At 36.1% G+C, this 25694-nt stretch overlaps 1 protein-coding gene across 1 annotated transcript in view; it reads right to left on the bottom strand.

Annotated features, from left to right (window-relative positions):
- Nucleotides 1-230: 230 nt before the first annotated feature.
- The window catches only part of SPATA17 (spermatogenesis associated 17), a 79612-nt gene continuing 54148 nt past the window's right edge, over nt 231-25694 (bottom strand). The window contains 2 exon segments of the mRNA XM_005151888.3: nt 231-368; nt 17501-17636. Of these exon segments, the coding sequence (XP_005151945.2) occupies nt 288-368; nt 17501-17636 (217 nt within the window). The 3' untranslated portion in view covers nt 231-287.

The following is a 25694-nucleotide window of genomic DNA, read 5'->3' as shown; positions in this document are numbered from 1 at the left end:
GCTTGAATGATTTGAGTCTTTTGAAGTTAATGGGTTCAGAAGATATCCAGTGTTTTACAGAACTGGATACTAGGGAACACGGTGAAAAAATATCAGTTTGTGTGATCAAGTGTGTTCTTCTTTGCTGAGCACACGTGATTATGTACCCACATAATAGGGAAATAGGATTACATCCCTTTACAGAAAGAGAACTTTATGGGACATTCAACTAACATACTGCTATGCTTTTGCTCAAATACATTTATTGATCACTCATTAGGTGTCATATTGTGCAGTTCACAGGACAATTACACTATCTGCCCAGTACTGGAGTAAGTTTTTCCATACTTTTCAAAGAGAACAACTGATGGTAACACTCTTTGGAAGTCCTACAGAAACAAGAGAGAAAAAAAAGCATTAGGTTTGGCTTTCATTGTTTTACCTTTTTTTAAGGTTTTTTAAAGCTCTAAATATTGTCATATGGTTACATTTCATTATATGAGATACAATGCAAATTATGAAAAATAATGTATATGAAACATATATTTTGACATTATATGTACATTGAAAAAGAGCACAAGAATTTATTCATGTAATTGCAATCAATACACATTTCAAACTCTAATTACAGGCACTGCAAAAAATTCCTGCTTTAAAAGCTAGGACTGCAGGAACAGGACAAGGGGCAATGGGGTTAAACTTTAATGGGAAGTTCAGGCTGGATATAAGGAGGAAGCTCTTTATTGTGAGGGTGGTGAGGCACTGGAACAGGCTGCCCAAAGAAGCTGTGAATGCTCCATCCCTGGCGGTGTTCAAGGCCAGGTTGGACAGAGCATTGGGTGACATGGTCTAGTATGAGGTGTCCCTGCCCATGGCAGGGGGGTTGGAACTGGATGAACTTAAGGTCCTTTCCAGCCCAAACTATTCTATGATTCTATGGTATACAGAATTGTATTCTTCTCAGTGGCAATCAAGTAGATTAAGGACAACAAGATACCTTTGCAATATTTTAGCTTTTTGACCTTGGTTCATATTAAAACATGGCTATTAAAACAGCTGCATGAGAAACAGAAAAAAATGAATATATATCAAATAAGTATTCATGACAACAAATTGATTGGGAGCTCTGGTAGAAAGCAGGATTTTTTTTCCCGGAAAAGTTCTTGGTTATTACATTTAGGTTTTTATAATGAAAATGCTTACAAATCTATATTGAATAAGAGAAATGCAAGTGAACCTGTAGCTTAAGAGTACAATGCAAATACAGCCAACAAAAAAAGGAAGGAAAGAAAGTCTGATATTCTAAACAGCATTTTGATTTAGCTACTTACTAATAAATGTTCATGGTAAATGAACAAGGTTTGAATGCATTCTTTGTAAAATTATGTTTTTGACCTTGAAATACAGGGAATAGGATCAGCAATACAATTTTTATTTATTTATTTATTTATTTTCCATTAAAATTGGTTTCCCTTTCTACAAGTAACGTGCCACAGATTAATTATTAGCTTGCCAGGATGTGATGGTTCATTTTGAAGGAAGAACTTGGTCTGGACACTTTCTACTGTTTTCTACTGCCAAGTAGTTTGCCAAAAACAGTTTTGTCAGTGAAACTGCATGGTAAAGCAATGTCTTCATAAACTGACTGAGGTCATGAGTGAACGAAAGCTAGTATTTTTACCTTTTCAACCCATTTTATAATTTCAAAGGTTTGGTTTTCTCTTAAAAACAGAATGAAAACCTTTTTTTTGGTATTTCTCTGAAAAATTACATGAAGTAGAACTATCATTGCCTGGATAATTTAGATTTGGCTATTTTACAGCCCACAGTTCACCTGAATCTCCATAAACAGACAGAGCAAGTAGGACACGCAAACAGCAACATGGCCCACCTGAATTTGTTCTGCACTGTGTATTGCCAAACTGAGATCACACCATTTCTTAAATCTCAAATTCATTTAGTATGTTTCCTCCAACATTCTGGCACAAGGTGGACATAAATAATCAAAATTAAATACCCTGTGTAGTGTGAAAGTGAGTACTGTGCCCTTTTTAACCATTCACATGATTTATCTTTTAATGTTTCTCTATGTCTTGTACCACCCAATTTCTTACCCACCAGAAACAGCTTATTTGCATGTTTTCATATTATATTTTAAGAATAGCACAGAATTTCAGTTTTCATTGTGTGTTTAGCATCACAAGCACCTTCTTACTGCAGGAAAAGTTCTCCGTATAATAATTATAAATACTATTATAGCTCCAGCATAACTGCAAATAGTTTGCTTCTAAAGTGAAGCTAGCTATCTCTAAATCAACAAACTAACCAGGCTAATATTGCTCTTGAGAGTGGGGAAAAAAACCCAACCCTAGTTGCTGAGAAAGCAAACACATAATACAGGTATAATTTAGGATTAATTCAGAGCAGAATACAGTATCTTTTCTTTTGAAAACAGGAAGGATATCTTTCATATACATGCAAGAGATTAGGTACAGTTTAACAAATAAAGCAGTGAATTTGGGGTAAGAAGGGGAAATCAGTGAAAGGTTGTCATGGTTCACACCCCCCACATCAGGATAGAACTGGGAATGGCAAGTCTGAGCATTGAAGAAGTCTTCATTTGCTGGAGCAGACGGCTTTCGCTATTAGGATGCCTGGCCAAACAAAAACAATCAGCTGCCAAAATTAGCTCCTTGGGACGATTTAGGAGCCTTTGAAGTGAGCAGTTTTTTGAGCTGGAACTAAGCCCAGGTCCAGCTTCAAACTCAAATCAAAATGACAATGAGGAAATTTTCTGTGCCACACGCCCCCTCAGTGTAAGATTGCTTTGGGTTGGCAGCTGTACTGTTTATCTTGTTATTTAAAGCTATTTCACTAGAAACTCACAACAGAGCATTTAAACAACTGGCTCTGATTATGACGACAGCAGTTATGTTTGACCACATTCAGGAAACATCACACAGTCTGATGGGTAAATAAAAGTCTTGCTGGCTTTACAGTTAGACTAATTAAGGGAGTTTAGATGTATGCTAGATAAATGTTGTACAGTATGTAAGTAAAATACAAATATCTTTAGGAAAAAAATGCCAGCCATTTCTGTGTTTGAAGATACAGATTTTAATCAGGTTTCAAGAGTGTGAGAAAGTAAGGCCTGAAAATACCACTTGGCCTTGCAAGATCTATCTCACAGCACTGAAGAGAGTCTATCCTGATGTATCATTGTGGCAGCATAAAGGGCAAGGAACTGGAAGCCAGGCTCTCATTTGATGGTGAAAGTGCACTGCTGGTTGATTCTGGTAGACTGCTTGGCTCATTTGAATTTAAGCTGATTGCTACATAGCTTAGAAGTTGTGAACTTATGTAAATAACACTTCTGAAGCTGCAAGAACAAAAATGGTGAGTGGATTGAAGAAAGGCTTATTCCAAATTACTTTAGCATTAGTCCCTCATTGTTGGTAGCTGGAATGAATTAGCTTACAACTATGAATTCCTACATCTTGGTGAATTTGACCCTACGGTTTTGCAGTCTTAGGATCACAAGAGCATGTAGCTCAAATTCATGGAATTTTTCCATTCTTAAATCATGCTATATAATTCTTAGCATCAGAGACTTGTAATTCTCAGGACCAAGGCCTATTTTTAAATTCCTAACTGAAGTTAATAGAACACTTCTTTTTTAAACTTGTTAGGCTTTGACTCCTTTCACTCTAGTGAATTGTAAGTGACTGAAGTTCAACTGACAGAGCTTAAGAAATGTATTTGACTACTTGACTGTCATGTCTGCTCATCAGTTCTAAACAATGGAGTCAAAAAAGGTGACATAAAGCCACCAAAGATTTGTCTCTATCAGCGCACTCTGATGTCATAGATTAGACTTGCCAAATGCTCACATCTTTGGAACATTATTATGAAAGCAAATTCTAAAAAGATTTTACATACATAATACAGACCACGTGCAAATAATACTGGGAAACCAATGACACCCTGTAGGCCTACGTGTATCAGCTTTAAGGCCTTGGAAAATGCATTCCTTAGTGATAAATTTGCACCAACAGTGTTTGTTTCCGATGATTTTGAAAGTACCATACAATTTCCTGTAATACAAAAATGCACTTTGGAATGAAACAGGAATTACAATTATCTTCTTTGAAATATAATTAAATAAAAAGTCAGATGCTTTGGACCAAAGCAAGAATAGGCAAACAGCAGGAGCACATCTACTCAGAGATTTTAAGGCCAGAATGTAGCATCCTTACCATTTATTCTCAGCTCCTGCATACACACACTGGGTAATTTCCTATAGCAAATCTATCAAGTCCAAAATTACAACCACATGATAAACTTGGATTAATAAGCTTACAATAAACTTATGCAACCTGATTTACAGCTTTCCATAGTCGTGACAAGCTTGGATTTTGTTGCATCAATAGAGATCTGGTTGCATGAATGAAGATTAAAGTTGCATTAGATGGTGTGAATGCAGATTTCCTGTGTAGTTTAGAAGTAGCATGTGTTTCAAAGATAATTGTATAATGAAAAGTATTCCAGATATAATGGTGATTCAGACTACCAAACCCTCTTCTGAGCTAATCCAGCAATACTGAACACACTGTATAATTGCATGATGCAACCACAATAGCATGTGCTGTGCAAAATGTAAAACCAATCCATGAAAAGTTTGGATCTCAGAAAACCCTTCTTTTCTAGTGCTGGAATTATAGCTATTGGTCCTATAGAGACCTACAACTGTAGGTAACTTCTGTTAAGAATCAATGGCAGAAGGAATGACTGAAAAGTGGGCACAGCTGCTGTAGTCCTAGTTTTATCTCCATGCTATTTCATTTGAAAACCAGGCAGTACTGCCAAGTGTCACTGTACAGCCATAGTCCACAATCCCCTCTGTTTAACACAAGTGGTTATATTTAAGTATTTCCTATGATCCTAATGCTTGTAATAGTGAAATGAGAGTTTTAAATTGAGCTGTCATAGGAAGCCTCCTGACCTATTAATAGCCATGGAGAGCCCTAACAAGGAAGCAAAAGCAGAGATGGCAAGCTGTTATACAAGTAAAATGTTGATCCAGCTAACTTTTATTCTCAGCAGATTTATCAATACTGGTTAACAATACTTCCAACTAGTACAGGGCCTTCTGACATGACAAAATCAGTGTAACAACACATTCTGTCAATACAACACAAATGTCATTTCAAGTGCTCAAAACCCACTAAGCTACCCTAAAAAAGATTGATTTATCTGCTCCAGTGTTTCTTTGGGGCAAACTTTTCTCACAACTGAAACCAATTAGTGGGCCTGGCACTTGTAGTGCAGAATGTAGGTCAGCATCAAGTAATAAAAAAGTATTGACTTTTCTCTGTCTGTAAGCAGCATGAAAGGGGTGCCATGGCCTTGTCGTATATGAAAAGAGCTCCATTAATTTCACTTATTTCAACCAGGGCTGTCAAATACTAATGCTTCTATTGCACTTTTCACACAAAGTACATTGACACCAATCCTGGCCCCAGTGAAATAAGTTTACAATATTTCAGTCAGGGAAAGGCGTACTATAATTTTTAATTCCCTGTTGTACATTTAGTCTCTTTAAGCAGCACTGCTCATAAGACCTATTGAGAGATATGAGCTGGGACATTAATAATGGCTACACACTCCTTCCCATGGGCAACAGAACCTATTTCTTGGGCATAGCTTCAACAGCTAATTAGCCATAAAGTTCAGGACACAGTTGTTTTGGCATAACTCTGTTTTTGTGGCTGGTGGGCACAGACTGCCAATTTTGCTTTCTGCCATGGAGAAATATCCAAAAACAAGGAATAGGTCTGCTGTGACTTAAGGCTATAAAATTGAAAAGCTAATGTGTTAACCAATTGGGTCAACTAGCCCCTTCGAATAAGAGATAATAATAAAAGCCTGGATCATGCCTTAGGGACTGGATCTCATTGTGTCAAGTGCAGAACTATTGATTTCCAGGGAAAACAGTGCCTAATAAGAGTTCCCTGTGCTACAGTGGACAAGTGACCATTGCTGTGACAATGGGGTTAGAAATACACCTTCCCCTATTCAGCTTGCCAACACAATGCAGAGAAGACTGAGAAGATGTTTTTTCTTCCCTCATTTACCTATCTACTACTGCTACCAATTCTAAACCTTCTAAATTGTGCTCTTTTAAGTGCAATGAAAAAAACTATGCTTTTATGAAGACTTTATGAGCTTCTCCATATTGTGAAACAAAACAGCAGTGGTCAAACTGCCCTAAAATGCTATGATCCTGTTCCACTCTATTCTCTGCACTTTGCCTGCTGAAGTGCCTGTCTTTTTTTGGGAAGTGATGTTTATGGTTCTTCTTGACGAGCTTGAGGGCTCTGAGTGTGATGTCGAACTCATTCCCTAATTACCTCCTGTAAATGCAAACATCACCAGCAACAATAAAACTCTTTGATTTAAAAAGACTGGGTGACTATGGTAGTAGGCAATTTTCTGCTTGCTTTAATGACTTCGTAAGTGCAAGTCTTACCCTTTGAATCAACTTGCTATTAGATCTTAAAATAAAATGATATTGTATAGCCATCATAAAAGGCAACTTTATAACCTTCTGTGTTACGCTTATATCAGGCAAGTTTTTTCTACTTCTTAGTTTTAGTCTTTTATTGACATTATGATAATGTGTTGTAAAAAAAAGCAGGAAATTATGTTCACGGTAGGAAATCTAACAACACTATTTCAATAGCTTATCTTCCAAACAGAAAGAGAAAACATTAATTGCTATTTAATTTGTGTAACAAACAATTCATTATTATTACACTTAAATCTTCATGGTGATTTATAACTATCACTGACACATTTCATCTTTTGGAATTCCGAATGAGGAAACCAAACTCAAACAGTGCTTGCTGGAAATTATGAAAGATTTCTAATTACGGCTCATGAATTTGAAAAACCACTGACCTGATAATCACATAGGTTTAGGTACATCCTGCATGATGTGTCCAGTAGGAGCAGCACGACAGTGTGTGCTCCTCTGTGACAGTCTAACATGGAAATGATAACTCTATTCCTCCTTTTCTGTAGTATTCTGAGAAGGAAGTGTTCTGCTACTAATCTGTGCTCACTGAAGTTTGCTTTTGTAGCTCAACAGCAAGACTGTGATAATCTGTGCTTTGGAGAACACTGGCTAACACAAGCCAAGCCCTAAAACTTCTTGTCCTCATCTGTGCAAGGTGTTCTAGCCTTGACAAGAGCCTGTCTTTGATCCTGCTTGGTTAGAAGCAGTTTGGACACAGGAAGAAAAATATATTCCACTTGTACCCTTCCACATTTGCACAAATTAAGCTATGACGTGACAGAAAATAATGATGATTTTGAGAGTGCAATAATTTGAGCCACAGTACATGGAAAACACAAGTATTTCTAAATAACCTAACAGATATTTTGAAATAGCTGTGTTCATTAAAGATTACAAGTCAACCCTTACAGTGCTTTCTCACATGCAAAGGCAAATTATCTCTTGGCTTTGATGGAAGTTTTGTCCAAAGAAGGACAAAGGAAAAAGGGGAAGGGTCTAGTCCAGTGAATTACCTTTTTTTTTAGTATTGCCTCTCTAAAATTAACCTGAGATATGAAACTAGCCTGTCGTTTTTGTGATGTGCAATATAACCGGCAATGAAGATTTGTGGTCCAAATTTGCATTTGTTACATTTACTTAGTATCCCACAGTCATTGTGGTTGCTCAAGGGGAAGGAAGGGTGGAATTCCCAGCTGCACCCTCTAAATTCATTTATTACATTTAGTGATGATCTGCACATCAGTCACTGTCTGGTCCCTCCTCCCAAACACGTACTAGCTTTGCAATGCTTTAAAAAGACCTACATATTCTTCTTTAGAAATAACTGTTCAGATAACTAATTTATTTATGTGTATAAAGTTAATCTACTGAAGAAGAATAAATCACCTTTATGTAGACACTTTTCAGTTACTTTTAGAAATATTGTTACATGCCAGTAACAATTTTTAAAGTATGGTTTGCCACACAGAGAGATTCAATGCATGCTGTACCATGCTTTAGTAGATTTTACGAAACAACATCACCCAAATTCTGTTCTGAATGTCTATATTTGAACCAAAATTGCTAAAGAGAATATTCTATTTTTTTTCAACTAATGTGCCTTTTTTTACAAGTAAATTAAATTAAGAAACCAATGTGAAATTCTCTGCAACCTATTTCATACTTGGATACCCTTGATCTTTACTGAATCTGGGCTAAAAAGCAAATGTGCAGTTGAAATAGTTCAGTAGGTATTCAGAATCTCAAGAGGTGTTTATTTGCTACTGTCAGGCAAATATCTACTTCTTGCAGGGGAGTAGATGTAAATCTTAATTTATTTAAGATGTATGAATAACGTCGTCAAGTGTGAAAGCACACTGATGAGTAATACATAACCCTTTTATGAAGCTTCTATGAAACCCAAGGTGGAACTATGCTTAACACTACATTCTTGTGTACAGAAAAATAGAGAGAGTCTTAAAAGCACCTGATGAGAAAGTAAAGGACATGTTTTTATCATAGTGCTTGTATTTTAAACCAAATCCTTGTCCTGCCCATCACACACACACTGCTAGCAACAGGACTTGTATTAGAAAATAATGCACATAGGGATAAGTATCTTGACTTATGCCATTTATAAGTTGCCCCCTTCCATTGTCTAAACTGTTCAACCACAAAATTCTCTTTCCAGCTGAAAATAAGCCAGTGCCAAGTGCTGACTGCCAAGACAAACTCAGAACCACTTTTAACCTATTGGACTAAACCCAGAAAATGTTTAACCTGCCAAGATCAAGTTGCAGCTACATCTAACTTGCCAAAATCATGCCACTGGGATTTGAGGAGGGAAAATTCTGAGTTGAAATCCACAAGTGAAAATACTTTTTATCTTATCAGGTTAAGCTGTATCTCTTTGGGGAAAAAAAAAAAAAAAAAACAAAAACAAACCAAACCAAACAAAAAAAAAACCCCACCAACGTTGTAATCACATTCAAAATAGAATTGATAAAAAGCCTGTTGATTGTGCTGTATTTGGCATGTGCAGCAAAACCAATACTCCAGTTAGATTTCATCTGTTTTGACACTGTTCTGGATGATGCTTTCAAAGCTGATTGCCTTCTGTTATGAAATTACTAGATATGCAGATCAAAGGAGAATAGTGGATGCTGTCTAGCTCAGCTTTAGCAAGGTTTCCAACACTATCCCCAGAGAAACCTGTTAACTGAGTTGGTAAATTATAGTCTAGATGTGTAGACTAATAGATGTAATAACTGCCTTCAATTTCAGGTTCAAAGGGTAGCAATGAATGGTACTCTAAGTAGAACCTGGGTACAAATGTATTTCCTCAGGTGCTACCTTAGGACACAAATTGTTTAACATCTTCTTCAGTGATCCAGAGGTGGGAGATGTAATGCACTCTCACCAAGTTCATGGACAACACCAAAATAATGGGTACCATCAATACACTTGAGGACTATTATATGCTGTATACAGGCTAAAGGAATGGCCTGACAGAGCCTCACAAAATAGAATATGGACAAGTGCACCTGGCTCAGGCTAACCCCATGTACAAAACAGGCTGGAGGCTGCCAGGTAGCAGTTCTGCTACCTGGGCGTCCCTGGAAGGATCTAAGTAAACATGGGTCAGCAGTGTGCCCTAGCAGCCATGAAACCTGCAGAGAAAAACAGTTTTCTGTTTGCAAATATAAACTACTTTCAGAAAAGATAGAAATGATTAAAAAGGAAAAGGTCTTTCTCATTTTTCAGGCAGCTTGCTTTGGAGAGCAGCTAACACTAGAAAAACTACTCATCTCCTATCCAGTGCTCACAAGTGTTCACTAACCAATAAAACTAGAACAATAGCTCATAGGCTAATCCCTACTGCTATTTTATCATACCTGATAACATATCCTCTTTGTGTGTCACATTTTTCTTTATTTTTCAGTGGCACTTTTCTCCTGTGTAGATCCACTAGTACTTTGATGTTTAGGAACAGCATCAGCAACACTGATTATTCACTCAGGTGCCACAGATTTGTGGCATTGACATGAAGCTAGTTTTGTCAAACTGCTGCTGACTGAGAAACTAGGGATCAGAAACAGTTGATATTTACAGCCAAACATTATCTCAGATTCAGCAGTGTTCAGAAAAATAAAAGATAGGTTACTGAACACTTCAAAACCTAAAATCATGCTATCTTGCTTCTGATATGAATATATGTGTCATATACTAAATGTAACAACTTGTGCAAACATATTCTGTGGTAGCATATAAGAAAAAGTTTATTTCATTTTTCATCTGGATAACTTCCAAACTAAATTCTACACTCTGTTGTCCATGTTGAGGGAAGAATTTAGACTCAGACTTTCTTTAACGTCTATGCCTTTAGTGTCTATGCAGAACTTTCAATTTATAGCTAAGAACTATTATATCTTACAAATGAACAGGAACTAGGAGGTTTTACAATGTTTTATATGCTAATTTATTCATTGACAGGGTAGTAGCAATATAAGTTATACCATAAAGTTTCCCATACTTCTCTGAGGACTTTGGGTTTGACCTGAAGTGTGGAAATTCTTTAAATAGCATGGTCTTCCTCCTGCCAAAGGCTTGGGCATCTGCAAAAACTACAAATCATGTCAAACTCTTTGAGTGATATATGGAAGACCACAATCCACTAGCAAATAAGCTAAGACCAACTCATTCATTTCATTTAGGTCCTTCAGTGGGATTTGAACCATCCAACCCACAAACCATGTCTCATGAGATTGCAGTATACATGCAGCCCACAGTAATAATGATTCATATACATATATGTGTATATGCTTTATTGCTACCTTTAGCTGGATTAAAAGCAATATATCAAATTTTATATTTCTGCTTCTTTTATTAGCTTTCTAGCACTTGATCAGCTGATAGAGGCGATAATGAAATGGTTTTTTATAAACTGGAGTTTTTAAGTCCTGTCCTGAGAATGTAATATTTCAAAAAACAGCCTAAGCTTTGGGGGAAAAAAACAATTACAGAAACAGCATTAAAAATGCCAAGCACTGGGCAGAAGCAATTCTGGATCAGTTTAAAAAAGTGATTGATGAAACTCTAATCTGAGCTGAAGGAACACTTTCACGACAAGCTGTGACCATTCCACACACTTCATTAGCTGCCATAATTAGCCTGGTGTTTCAATTTGTTAGAACTGGTGGGGACAATTTTACTCAGAATGCAAACATCAAAAACAGGGTGCCTCAGACTTCAGAAGAGGCTGATGAGAAGCTTTTCTAGTCTCTGTTAACTAAAAGATTAATTACAGCTGATGGGAGGCTGTACTCTGATTGTCACTCTGTCTATGTGCATTTCTTTTAGCATTAGAAGAAAGACATGGTTGACACTACATTGCTCAATCAAGCAGCTTCACGTTAGTGTACAAAGTCTGTTAATATGCTAAGTTTTTATTGTTTCTCTTTTTCCTTTTATCTTTCCCCCCCCCCAAGTTTGAGATTCTCATACCTAACAAGTTATACTTCAAAAGAGCAGGGTATTCAGTTGCTAATGATAAGTGCTTTCATTTCAACTCCAGTTAACCAGAATAAAAAAGGTCTAGATGTGTACTATCAAATAATAAGTGGCTTGCTTTTGCAGATATGTTCCATAAAGATTTTTAAGTGACATCAAAATATAGCCTTTTTAATTCAATATTGTTGCAAATTAAATCCAATTGAAATACATTATGTTTGGCAGATATATAACCTTAATTCCAAGAATGATGAACAATCTATCCAAAACTGTCATCAAATGGCCAACCACTTCCCAATTTAGTGTGAGAATTTTCGTTTCCAACAAACAAAGTCATAACCAAAAAGTGAACACCTAAAAACTATAGATGTAACTTCAGACTCTACCACTTCCAGCTCAGCTGATTATTTTTTGCAGTAAAAGCTCTGCTACAAGTTACTGTACTGTACTCTGAGCAAGTGTTAAAGGAATTGGTTAAGATACTCTATTCCTGAAGTATTTCTGATTAAACAAGAGACTTTAAAATGTTTAAGTAATGTGTACAATGGGAGTTATATAGAAAGTTAAAGCATACATATATCTCCCTCACGGAAATATTGGTTGAAGTTAGCTCTTACTAAAAAGCAAGATTTTCTTTTATGCCACTACCATACAAGTTACATTATGAAATGAGGAAGGTAGTCAAAGCAAGACATTTATCATCCAGCAGACAAATGACGCAGGATTGCTAGTTAGACAGTATAATAAGTACCATATAATTTTCTCTTTCAAATCAATTTATTCTTCAAAGCCTTGGATCATCATCAAGGGACTGCATTTTCCCGTTGAGAACTGAAAATCAGGTTTTAGAAAGCATTCAACTAGTTGCCTACAAACCCTTACAAATAACCACTAGGAATGGATTTAATCAGAGAAGGGGTGGCAGTATCTTTTCTTATGCAAATAACTGAATGGCTTGACTCTTCTCAGTCACTACTTTGTAGTATTCCTTCAAAATCAGACACTGTAACTCATCAGTAACCTTCACAAAAAGTATTTTTCAGCCTTTCCTTTCAGCCTTCCAGTTATCCACAGATTCTTTTCAGCATTTAGTTAAACAGTAGCCAGGGATACACTTTGTATGTTTTAATTTGCTTCACAGTGTTTATCTTCCTTCTACACTTAAGAAAACAAACTGAAATACTGCTGGTAGTTAATAATTACTTACATTACATATATCTAGAGTAGCAATTTCCAAAGGCAGCCCAGCAGTGGTGACCTTAAGGATTGTTTCTCTGGAAACAATCTACAGCTTAAGAAGTTTTCCAATGGGAGCTCTGAAAGTGATCTTCATAACAAAATGTATTTCTGTAAATATAACACAGTAATTCAGGAAGGAATCTGGAAGGATCATCATGTCAACTGTCAAAAGCTGAAACTGAGATTTGCTTTCCTGGCAGACTGAATGGGGGCATCTTATTGTGAGAGACAGTTCATTCTAGTCCTCTGAATGAGAGGTAATGTCTGGTGTTCCCACTCTTGGATGTGACATTCTCCTGCCTTTTTAATACATTTCCTTCTCAAGAGTACATTATGCCATGTACTAAAAATAAAAAATAAATCAAAACTAGAATTTGAAAAAGTGATTTTAAGCCAATTTTGTTACCCAGAGATCACTCACTTATTAAGCTGGTCTGTAATTATCTGCCTCTGGTGACAAAGATGGAAGTGATATAATTTATGTAAGGATCAACTATTTCCTGCTCTAATGGCTACACGATACAGTGGGAAAACGCCAGTAGTGTTGACTACAGCACCATTTCTACAGCTGCACCAAAAAAAGAGTTGTTTTGGTGGGGAATTACAAGGACTATTTTTCCTTGCAAGGCCTTCCGAGGCCATTACAATCAGAAATATTTGAACTTAATATTTGATTAACACTGGCAGTAGCCTATAAGTGATTTCCTCTCAACAATGTCTAATTTTTTAATTATTTCCCATTATTAATGGAATGAAACAATTCCAAACAAACAGCTAGAATGACTATTTTGCAGGAAACTTATAACCATCAATTCCTACATGTAGAAATCTTCCTAAAATTATAGCAAGCCAGCCTGTTGAACTCGAAAAGCATATTTTATCCCAATCAATGCATAAAAGTAAAATTATCCATAACTAAAGCATGTTTCTCTGCTGTACAGTTCAGCTGTAATGATTCCCACACACTGCACTTGCACATCAATTATGATAATCATAATCACGGTCATTAAGCTGAATGTTCATTATTATCAGGATGCTGGTGACAGCAGATTCATCGGGTGCAATGAGCAGGCAGTCACAGTCCCACCCAAGTTTCTGCAGACAGTGTTGTGCCACATTAAATCTATGATGTGTTCCACATCCCACTCTATTCCAAATGCTGTAGACGGTAAAGGTCAACTTTATGTTCTGTGCAAAATGCTTAGGTTCTCTAAATTAATTCTTTGCAGTACTGGGTATTTTTATGCTTTTTAGATAATAAAATTCTGTTTAGGGCCAAAATGCCTGTGCAAATAATGAAACAGTAATGCAGTTGTACTGTAATGTACCTATAATAAGGCATCAGAGGAAAGAATCTGCCAGGAAGGAACACCTTAAAATGTCACTTCCTGAATTTTGCAAACAAGAAAACATTAAATGCTGCCATTAAAGTAATTTTTTTTAAATGCATATGCAAACTAATTCCAATACCGGTTAAAGGATGTAAGCTATAATTTCTGCCTCAGTAAATATGAACATATGTGAGTGTTTTGACAGCTCAGAGATTATATTTAGCTCACTTGATCTCTTGACTGTCCAGCTACATTGGAACCTATTGTTGTAGATTAAATTCATAGTGATTGGTAATTTTTTTATATTGATACTTCTACCATATATTCTATCAAAGGCATTCCATTGCATTTAGGCATACAATATTAACATTTAAACATGCAACTATTTTTATTTTTGTACTGATTTACAACTGGGTAAACTAACTAGGTTCAGTTTCACACAGAATCATAGAAAGGTTTGGGTTGGAAAGGACCTTAAAGCACAACCAGTTCCAACCCCCTGCCACATCAAGGACACCTTCTACTAGAACAGGTTGCTCCAAGCCACCATCCAACCTGGTCTTGAACACTGCCAGGGATGGGGCAGTCACAGCTTCTCTGGACAACCTGTGCCAGTGCCTCAGCACCCTCACAGGGAAGAATTTCTTTGTTATATCTAACCTATATCTCCCCTGTTTGAGTTTAAACTCATTTCCCTCTGTCCTATCGCTACAGTCCCTGATGAAGAGTCCTTCTCCAGCACCCTTGCAGGCACCCTTCAGAAGTATAAAATTTCTATTTCTTGTTTATTTTTAATGAAGAATTAGAATACAAGAGTTTTTCCCTTCACTCAAACTTTTTTGAAATGTAAAGTGAATGAGATAAAATTTTTCAGATTATAACTAGATGAAAAGAAGAACTATTAACTTTTCCTTACATAGATATTGTAATTATAATGTTTAGAGGAAGTCTATGCTAATACTCTCTCATTTTCCAGAAGAAATATAACAAGGCAATATTTTGCTTTGTTGTTCATTTTGTTTCTAAAGTAATTATATAATTTACATACTAATCTTTTTGTGACTTGAATTAAAATGCATACTTATAAACACATTAAAACCTCAGGAAAATACAATTAGAACATGCTCATGAACATACACAGGGTAAGGTTTTTATGTGGTTTAAAAATCGCCAGCTCATAGCAGTTCAGAGTGTCACTGATCCACTGAAAACTGAAGTGACTCATTTGAAAAACTTACACAGTAGTTTGTCTTACCAGCAGCGATAAGAGAAACTTCTCTAGTATAATACTGTCAGAAGCTGAATATATGTTACAGCACGGTTGTCAGCTTTTCAGGTCGTAATAGAAGTTTCATCCACAAAAATTTCACCTCATGGGGATTTCAAAGGAGGGCTGTGTTTAGCAGACAAAGTGTTAAACAAAAATTTTGTGGGGTAATATTTTGATACATGCCCTTTAGCTTTTTGATTCATTAGAACAAGATAATTTTGTTCATAGCACTCATATATACAAAGTTTGAACACAGCTGAGAAATAAGAGTGACAGAGACTTCTTTCAAATTTGACAGTAATGGAAGTATGACCTCCCACCTGCACATAGGACCTTTTCCCATTAAAATGTAGTGAAGAGGTTCAGATTTGGTTTTGTTTCGGCTTTTGGGGAGGTGTTGGGATTTTTTTAGTTTTGGGGTGGGGCTTTTTTCTGATAATAATGACCATTAAACAGCAGGTAGGCCAAAACCAGATCTTTGCTCTTTTCTCTGTCTTTGGGTAAGTAGCTCCTAATGAAAGGGTCATATTGATTTAGAATTGGGTTGGAAGGCTGTATGTCATGTTGAGTTAATGCGAAGTGAGCTTAGCTGTTTCAGCTGAGCTCATATTTTATATGATATTATATATATGATATTCAATATGAATATATTTACATTGTTTGATATTATCATCTGAGCCTGATCAAGAAGTGGCAAAGTAAGAGTCTTTACAGGACAAAATCAATACCACCAGTAAGACTTTTAGATCATTTTTATATGTCATATTTCTGCTGTGGATGCCCAGTCAAACATATCCTCCACTCATTGCTTTTGAAAGACAAAGTCACATCTTTCTGTTTGAATTTTGATCTCTGGGCCTTTATTTGCAATGAGATTTCATTAATATATGTTAAAATACCCATATTTTACTCTGAGATGATTTTTAAAGTTTTTATAAAGAATTCTTCTAAGAAATATTACTTCTCAAAATAAGATTCATTGGAACTTGTTGTTTCCACAGGTTAAGGTACTTTCAGGGGAATAAGTAATCACAGTTTACACAATTCCAGAATTATATAGGTTGGAAGTGATCTTTTGAAATTATTTAGCCCAACCCCCACTACTCAGCTAGAGCACATTTCGAGGACCATATCGAGTGGTATTCAAAACAAATACCTCCAAGGATGGAGACTCCACAACCTCCTTGGCCAACCTTTGCCAGGCTCTGTCACGCTCACAGTAAAAATAAGGTAGAATTTCATGCATTTCAGTTTGCGTCTACTGTCTCTTGTCCTGTTACTGGACACTACTGAGTCTGAGAGGAGTCTGGCTCCCTCTGCTTCATTCCCTCCTATCAGGTGTTTACACACACTAGTAAGACCTCCCACTGGACTCCTCCAAGCTGAAGAGTTCCATCTCTCTCAGCCTTTCTTCGTACAAAAGAGCCTCCAGTCACTTAATTTTCTTTGTGGCTCTGTGGTTCACTCTCAACCAACTCCATTATCTTTTTTGTACTGAGAAATTTTAATGAGATTATGATACCCAGTACAAGTAGAAGTAACACAAACATTACACAAACACATGTTAGAACATGTTCTGAGGAAATTACCTCTCATAACATTACAACACCAGAAATATATGAGATGCTCCTGACAAAGCAGGCAATTTTATGAGAATATCTTACAATAAAAAATGGCTATTCAGTATTTTTTATAATTTTACAAAGAATGCAAGTTGTTTTTTTGTTGTTATTAATCAGGTTTTGCCATAATTTTCTGAAGGTTTATCCTAATATGCAAGAGTAAATATGCAATCTTGCTTACAGGGAGAGAAAAATCTCTCAGAAAAGGCAACACAGATAGAACAAAACTTTGCAAAACTTACATAACCAACACTGTATTCAGCCAGGCTTTTAAAAGGTTATCAGGCAGGTGCTGAAATTCCTGAAATCATACTTACCAGAAAAAGTCGAGGGAAGCCAAAATCTAATCGCATCAGCCCTGTGTAATTTTATAACACGCTAGAAAAATTCCCATTGGATTCCATGATCTCTGGATGAGGCTCAAATTCACAGAGTTCTAATATGATAACAATCTAAAAAAGTAAGCTATAGTTTAATTTTTGCAGTGACTTACCTTGTCTGCAACCCACTTCTTAGGATTTTCTTCACGGAAGTGTTTAGTTCCGTATGCTTCATGGCCATATTTGCCTGAACTATGTATCAATGGGTCATATTTCTTATCATTGTTATACGAAGAAAATGGCAGAAATCTGAAAATCAAGAATATTTTAAAATCAATTATGCTGTACTCTAGATGCAACACTATGATGTAAATCATAGATACCAGCGCTACAGGTGGTGACGTGAACATATGTTTCTGCTACTTTCAACTACGTTCTTAATGTTCCCCATTGATATTAGAATCACAGAATCAACTAGTTTGGAAAAAGACTTTTAAGATCCTCAGGTCCTACCACTACCCCAAGACTGCCAAGAACACCACCAAAGCTTATCAGTGAGGGCATCATCTACACGATTTGTGAACACTTTATTGTGAGAGGATTACTGCAGTTTCTCCTATAGCTGCTTCCAAATTAAATTTAGCAAAGTGATACAGCCTCTCATTGGGATAAAATGCAGACTTTCTGTACAAACATGTAACTTAGTTCACTTGCACCTTAAACTAGATATGCATGATTTGATATCTGTTAATCAAAGCTAAATGAACAGTATTGTCATTTAGCAGAATAGAAGCTTATACAAGTTGATTATACTGTTGATTTCACGTATTGGCAGACCACAAAGCAATTATTTCTTCTGAATTCACAAACTGTGTACTTCATTATCAAGTTATAATGCTGTCCCAATTAGCAATCTTTTGGAATCTGATTCCCCCACCTTTGCATACTGATGGCAGACTCCCTGCTTACATAGTGCCATGGAACAATGAAGTTCCAGCTACCTGCATTCGTCATGGAACAGTTTTTCAGATGGATGTCCCTAACTCTTAAGGACAACTGCAGATTTTCTGGGTAGATTCCACAGCAAACGGTACGGAGGAAGGTGAAAAAACTCTTGTATGTATAGGATCTGCAAATGACCCTGCAAAGATGTCTTAGCTCCACCTATTTCAGTTTGCAAGAGAGTCACAAGTGCAAAAAAGTACATTTTAATAAAAAGTAAAACTTTGTGCATTAAGTTATAATTGCTGGTATTCTGAAAAAGCAACATGCATTCTTTATTCTACAAGCGCAGGAAAAATATTATACAGTAAAATTAGAAGTATATGCTTCAGAAGTTTAATACATCACTTCAACTGCCATGACAACAGGTATAGTTAAGTAAAACCTTTTCCTAGTTGAAAGCTTTTCAAAATCCAGAATCCCTATAAGACTTAGACAGTCAAATAAGTTTTTGATAAAATAGGGATTAAAATACCTTTCGTCTCTCAGCTGATATAGACTCAGGAAATTATTTATTTGGACTAACTGATCCATCAGTGACTGTTTAAGTGTTTGTTCACTTAAATCACATTTCTTTCTTTCCACTTTGTAAAAAGAAACAGGTTTAGAATCTTGCCAGCTATATCAATTTAATCCATGAAGTTAGTATGTAAAGTTAGTGAAAGAAAAACACTGAGTTAGCAGACTTTTAAATTATACAAAGCTATAGTAGCATGTGTATACTCAAGGGAAAGCACACTCTCACATAAGACAGATTATGGTACTTGTAATGCTAATTTGCACATGGGATGGACATCACACACACACAAAAATTAATGGGGCCCCAGTGTCCCAGAGAATACATTGAAGGTACTGTGAGGTGGCTGCTCCACTTGCAGTTTTTATCACTTCTGAATTGCATTTTAATAGTACATTTTTCTTTTGTTCAGACATGAAAGAAAATTGGCTTTCTCAGGGGATTGGATAGCTGAGAAGACAAGGCTAGCCATTTAGGGATTTGCCCATGTATGCATAGAATGTAGTTGAGCCATTGTATTCACAATTTAACATGAATGCTATATCTGTAAAATTTATACACAAAATGGGAAAAAAATTGAGAAAATTAAAAGATAAAGTAAATTATTATAGTTTTCCCTATACAATTTCCTACATAGAGGTTTTGATTTTACTGTGGATCATTCAATCTTTGTCTTTGTGGCAAAAAAATGGTCACAGAAATCTATGTTCTACCACGATTCCAAACAGAAGTATACACACACTGTAGCACTTTCAGACACAACTAATAGCATGTTGTATGTGTAGTTTAGCATAAATGTGATCTTGTGCATTATCCCCTCTAAGACCATTAAGTGAAGCATGTGCCATACAGCGTGGAATGTATGTCTATGGCTGAGTAAAAGAAAAATTAAATCAACTATGAAATTCCAATGAAGAACATTGAACAATAAAAAATACTAAAATTGAAATAACTAAAATATAGTAGGGTATAATGGTATAAAGTAGCCTGAAGTAGAAATGTTCTTTTTTTAATCCTGTCTATAGTTCTGCTGTCAGAGCCAGGTGGGTAGATCATTATAGTGCTAACAATCTAACTACAAGAAAGGATCATATGCTTACAAATTCACTGTCTGTTTAAAGCAACTAAGAATTCTCATTATTCTATGCGAATAAGTAATTAAAAAGAACATTAAAACAACTTTTTGTGTTAAGTAGGGTAACCAAATTAATGGGAGTCATACAAAAGTCATTACACCCCCACAACCAATAATAATAGTAAAAAGCAACAGCACTGCAAAACACTTCAGTAATGGTATTGTGTTCTGTAGCTCTGTATATACACCTGACACAGCTTTTCCCCAAATTAATGACATTATGTGCTCTGAATGTGACAGAAGAGAGTGATGGAAGGAGAAGAAAATTAAATCCAGACAATTGTATGACGCCCACAAATTTAGACCTCAATAATATTTTCCTCAAAAAGCTCACTCTCAGGATTCTTACATCTGTGTTTCAGCCTTTCCTTGTGATTTAAATGTAAATTCAGAAATCCTGAAAGGTTTTCAGTAAATATGACAGAGATAGTAGCAGCAGGATCAAAGAATTAAATTCCATACTGGTGTTATATTATGCCATGAAACACAGCATAAGCTGTCTTTCCAAAAGTTGATGATTTAATGGGAGCTGAACAAGAAATAAATTTAGAACTGAAAAATTATTTCATTTCACCCATGACAAAAGCCTGAATGAGAGATATGCCAAAGAATACATTCAAGACAGGGGGAAAGAAATGGAACTAAAAATGGGAAACTGCCTCGGGTTCTACAAACAGCAGTATTACACACAGATAACCTGAGGGATCACCAGACCGAAGCTGGCAGAGTCACTGGTAATGAAGGCCAGCTGCATGGTTGCCAAGACCACACTATGTTGAACCTAATAAGCATAAAAAAGATCTAGAAGCCTCAACATAGTAGCCAATCCTGGAGCTGACAGCTGCTAATGGCGTGTGTTTGAATTTTGAAAGATACTCTAGATATTTGCTGTTAACAAATATCTCTCCCATCACTCATCCTACCCTGCACCCCCTGCTACTATTCATTATGATTAATTTCACCTTTCTAATCCTTCTTTTCCCCACATTTTTATGCCCTCAAGATCTTTCCTCAGGCATGCCTCGTCTACCATTTCTTTCGTCCATTCTGTCTCTTTTACTGTACTATCTCTCACTATTTTTACAGGAGATGTAAGAAGCATTTTAGACACTGAAGACTTCCCAATTGGATTGATCAAGATGATAGAAGCAGCAGTAGGTACTGGGCTCTATCTCTGACAATGTAAGATGAGAGAGCAGCAGCACAAACAGGAAGGAGGATTTGTCAGGTCCATCATTTACTGATGGGTGGCACCATCCTGATGCTGTATGATACCAACAGGACACAGTTCAGAGGCATTAACCTGTTCTTGAATTTAAACGCTGGCAAAAAGCAGAGTAGCCCTTCAGCATGTTCTCTGGACCTGCCTAAGAGGCAAAATCCTGGCCATTTAACAGGACAAACAGGTAATCCTGATACCAGAAATGCTTCAGACTTTACCCAGGCTTCTGAGAAAGAACTGGCAGTAGATCTGACAGACTGCCATACATGCTGCACTACCAGGACACAACAAGAAATATTAAAACCCCTGAACTAGAATGAATATTCTGCTTATGTGGTTTTTCAAACTTTCATAATATTTGTATGCACTGTACAGTTTTGTAATTTAGTAGTAAAAATGCTACCAAAATCTTAACTTTAGATGCACAACAATGGTGTCAAATTGTGGTTCTAGACAGTAGAAATTCAATTCCTTATTGTGTTGATTTAATTCAAATAAACCAGTTTTACCTTACTTTGAAGGTAACAATGAACAATTAGCTTCAAACAAACTATACTTCTCTATCAGAAAGCTGTCACTCTTTTATATTTTATTTTCTTTAAATAAAACATGAAATTAATTTTGAGCTTTCAAATTTTGTGTTATACCTGAAGTAATTTCATCATCAAATCCAACAATGTCTGTCTTATCACTGAGGGAACAAAGGAAGAAATACAATGGTTTTCCATGGCAAAACAACTGCAGCAATACAGCCATTATTTAGTTCATAATGAGTGCATATTAAAATCAAAATGTTATTAACAAAAATAAAGACAGAATATTTTGTTTAAGATATCTAGTCAGATTACCTTTAGTGCAGTATCTTGCCATAAGAAACTTATTTTGGGTGCATTATTAAACGTATTGTAAACAGCAATATACTAACTGCATACTTTTTAATCAACTATCAATCACTTTTATCCTAACATCAGTAAATCTAAGTATCCTCTGGCTTTTTTGTTTAACTTCTGTCTGCAATAATGTAAAGTGACAAAGAAAAACATAGTCTAGTTCCTGCAGGAAATAAAAGCTCTCTTCTGCAGTAAATTCTGGAACTTCTTAATTATGCACAGACTTATTATCTGCATCCCCAGTGTTATAAAGTACCAGAACTTCATTAGAAAAATTAAGATGGAAAAATGAAGGCACTACTTTGTAAATTTCCACTGGAAATTAGCTGGAAGAAGCAGAGGAATACTGGATCAAAAGAGGGTAATCATGCTTAACTGTGCCCTAGAGCACCCGCATGTATAATACAATTTGCACAGTAACTACCTCTCCTATTACTGCTTGTTTGGAGTATTCTGTGTTAATGGGGTTAGCTAATTTAGTATTTTAACTTAAAAAGACTCTGCTGACTAATAAATGTTGCACACTGTGCTAGTAATTAAAATAAATGGAAGAGTTACAAATAGAAGTTGAATTGTTAAGAAAACATTATCTGAAAATGTATGATAATCCCTGTTTATCACAATACAATGACAGTCCGGAAAATATGCAAATTGCTGAAGTTGCAAAGCGTATGAAGAAAGTTTTCAGATGTGTTATATTTGTATGACTTTAAATGTAGAAGCCATTTTCACTACAGCTAAATCAGAAATACAGGAAAAGATCTTACAAATGTAGAAATTAAAGGATTTTTTAAACTCTTAAATCTTCCTGAAGCTCTCTAATTTTTAAATATTATTACCATTAATACCAGGCAGCTCATAACACTGATGCTCTCTAAGTACAGAGCTTATTTAGATCACTAACTTCTCTGTAAGTGCATCCTCTGTGCACAGCACTGAATCCCTAACCTGGTTCTAAAGGAAAGCATTCTCCTGCAGTGTTCACAAAGCACATGAGAGGCAGGGTGTGCAAACATTGCACTCTGCTGCACACAAGCTTACCAGTGTGTTCAGGATTGGCTTGGCTATCTCCAATGCAGCAATGAGCACGGACATAGCCAGAAGCTGAGATGACTTGCTGATGTCACACCAGAAGACTACAGTAAATCAGGAAACCTCAGCCTTATACTACTGCTGGTTTATCCCTATTCTATCACCACTTTGCAACTCATTCTAGTTGATGCTGACTTTATAAAGATATTTAATTGTATACTTTGAAGCATGAGGCATGTTATATGAAAGAGATTTTAGCAAAGTTAATGAAAATAATTGACTTTTTTCAGTCTAGAGTGCAGCTGCATGCAACTGGATATAGAAATTTTCATGCTTAGTGATCTAAATCTGCTAGATCCAGCAGCTGGTGTCTCAAACTAGACACTAGTTTATTAAGTGGCTATCCCGAAGGAGTCCAATTGTCATTCCTGCCGAAGTGGAGGGGGAAATCACTTCATTTGTATGAAAAATATCACAATAAGGCAGTAACAGCTTCAATTACATGAAAAAAAGGAATCATTCTTGTTAGGGTAGATTACTCAGTTGCTCTATAGGAAATTCCAGCAGTTGCTTTAAGGAAGCACAACATTCTCTCTTGCTTTCATTTCTACTGCTTCTGCCTGTCACAAACTCTCCCATAGCTTTGTCAATTATTTCTGCATTATATCAGAAGCAATAACTTTCTCAGAGCTTGAAGTACTTAGAGAAAACATTTCTGCTTTAAAGAACCCTGATAATCAGAGGCAAGTGGGAATTCTGGCTTTTGTTGGAAATTACAGGTGTACACTGACAATTTGTCTACCTCAAAAGATATCACACAGTATTCAGGACTTCGTCTTATGCAAACACAAGCTTTCCCAACAAATGCCACATACTTCTGCTGCTCATTCCCTCCTTATTTTCTAAAACAGAAAAATAATCAACATAGGAAGAACTACCACGAAGAAATACAGTCCTGAAGCACACAATTACATAGAAAGAGACAGAATTTTTTCAATTTATAATAGACACTGGTGAGGAAAAAAAGCTGCTGCACAATCTGAGTAACCCTTTGCAGACTTCTCTCTGGAGACCAGCATCCCACACAGCAGCTGCAGCATTACTAGAGAGCGTAAGTCTTGATGATGACCTGCAACTCTGTCATCACCTTTTCAAGGTTACAGATGTGATCCTTGCATGGTTGGTTGAAAATGAACCACAGACAGAATGATCACAGCCTGAAAATGTATAATACACTAGACATTTAGCATGCATGAAGCTGAGCATCACTGGTGTTAGGACATTGCTTCTGTGCATTAAGGATGGCCTTAAATACTTCCTTACCCATAAGGTAAATAAAGACACCATGTCAATTAATATCTAAGTTGAAGGCTTCAAATTTTAACCATACAAGATCAAAGCTTCACAATTCACTCACTGAAGACAGACAGCAAAATATTTATTACAAGATCTGACCTTCTAACACTGCTGGCACAGTAGTGTCTGAGGTAAACCTCATCAAATAAAGACTGGGCATTATAGTTATGCCTTTAAATGAAGAACATCATCCATCTTCACTTTGAATACATCAGTTGATAAGTAAAAGAACACAGAGGAGTATAAACCAGAAGTACATTTTTTAATGGCAACTTAACTCAGTTACGGTTTTGTTACCACAGGAATAGAAGGTACTAGATCTCATTTTTTGCACCAAATATAAAGAATAACATTGCCTAAATGTGGAAAAAAAGCTAAACTAAGTTTTTTTTTTTTCTTTCTGTTTAAAGTTAATATTAAATCAGGAAAATGATCCAACAATAAAACTAGAAAAGCCAAACCATGCAAATGAAATTGATTCTGGCATTAAGTCCTAGTGCTAACACATAGCAACATGGAGATGATAGAAAAGTTTGAAACAGATCAAAGATAGTAAAGCATTGTCTTACAGTGAATCAGTAGTTCACAAGCTGCTCATGAGGAAATGTGATTCCTTTCTGTCCTGAATTCTGGTATTAAAGTGCCAGAGGACTGCCAAGAGCAGTGAATTCAAGGGAAAAATTGACAAAACATAAATTTTTCTAGTTAATGACAAGCCCAGTGCAAGTGACTTAATGGGCCTTTATTATGAGTGGACAAGAGAGTTCCGTCATGACTAGAAAAGAAATGGAAATATTTTGTCAATAGCCTTAAATCTTTTGGGTCAGAAGCCTTAAATCTTTTGCCATGAATTATGTTTGTATTTGGGATTGTATGGAAAAGAACTGGTCTGCCTGACACTATTACAAATGCTATGGCTTAGGAAACCAAACTGCTTCAAAGATGAATACAGTTTTACAAATGATTACATGTTCTAACACATGCAACATATGCTCCTGCCCCTTCCAAGTAAGTTTTGTTAACCTCCTGGGAGACAAAGCAAGTCTCTTTGGCATGCAACACCATTTTTCCCTCACATAGTCTGTTAATTCACTGAATACGAAGACTAACTAGTATTTTTCCTTGGCAAGGTGCATATAGTAAAACAGAATTTGCATTTGTTTTCTTATTTCCCATGAAACCCATCTGTTGCATTCCATATTATTATTACTAT

The sequence above is a fragment of the Melopsittacus undulatus genome, chromosome 3 (genome assembly GCF_012275295.1).
Source record: "Melopsittacus undulatus isolate bMelUnd1 chromosome 3, bMelUnd1.mat.Z, whole genome shotgun sequence".
NCBI lineage: Eukaryota > Metazoa > Chordata > Aves > Psittaciformes > Psittaculidae > Melopsittacus > Melopsittacus undulatus.
The sequence above is the reverse complement of the archived record's forward strand: the minus strand, read 5'-3'. Positions and strand labels throughout refer to the sequence as shown.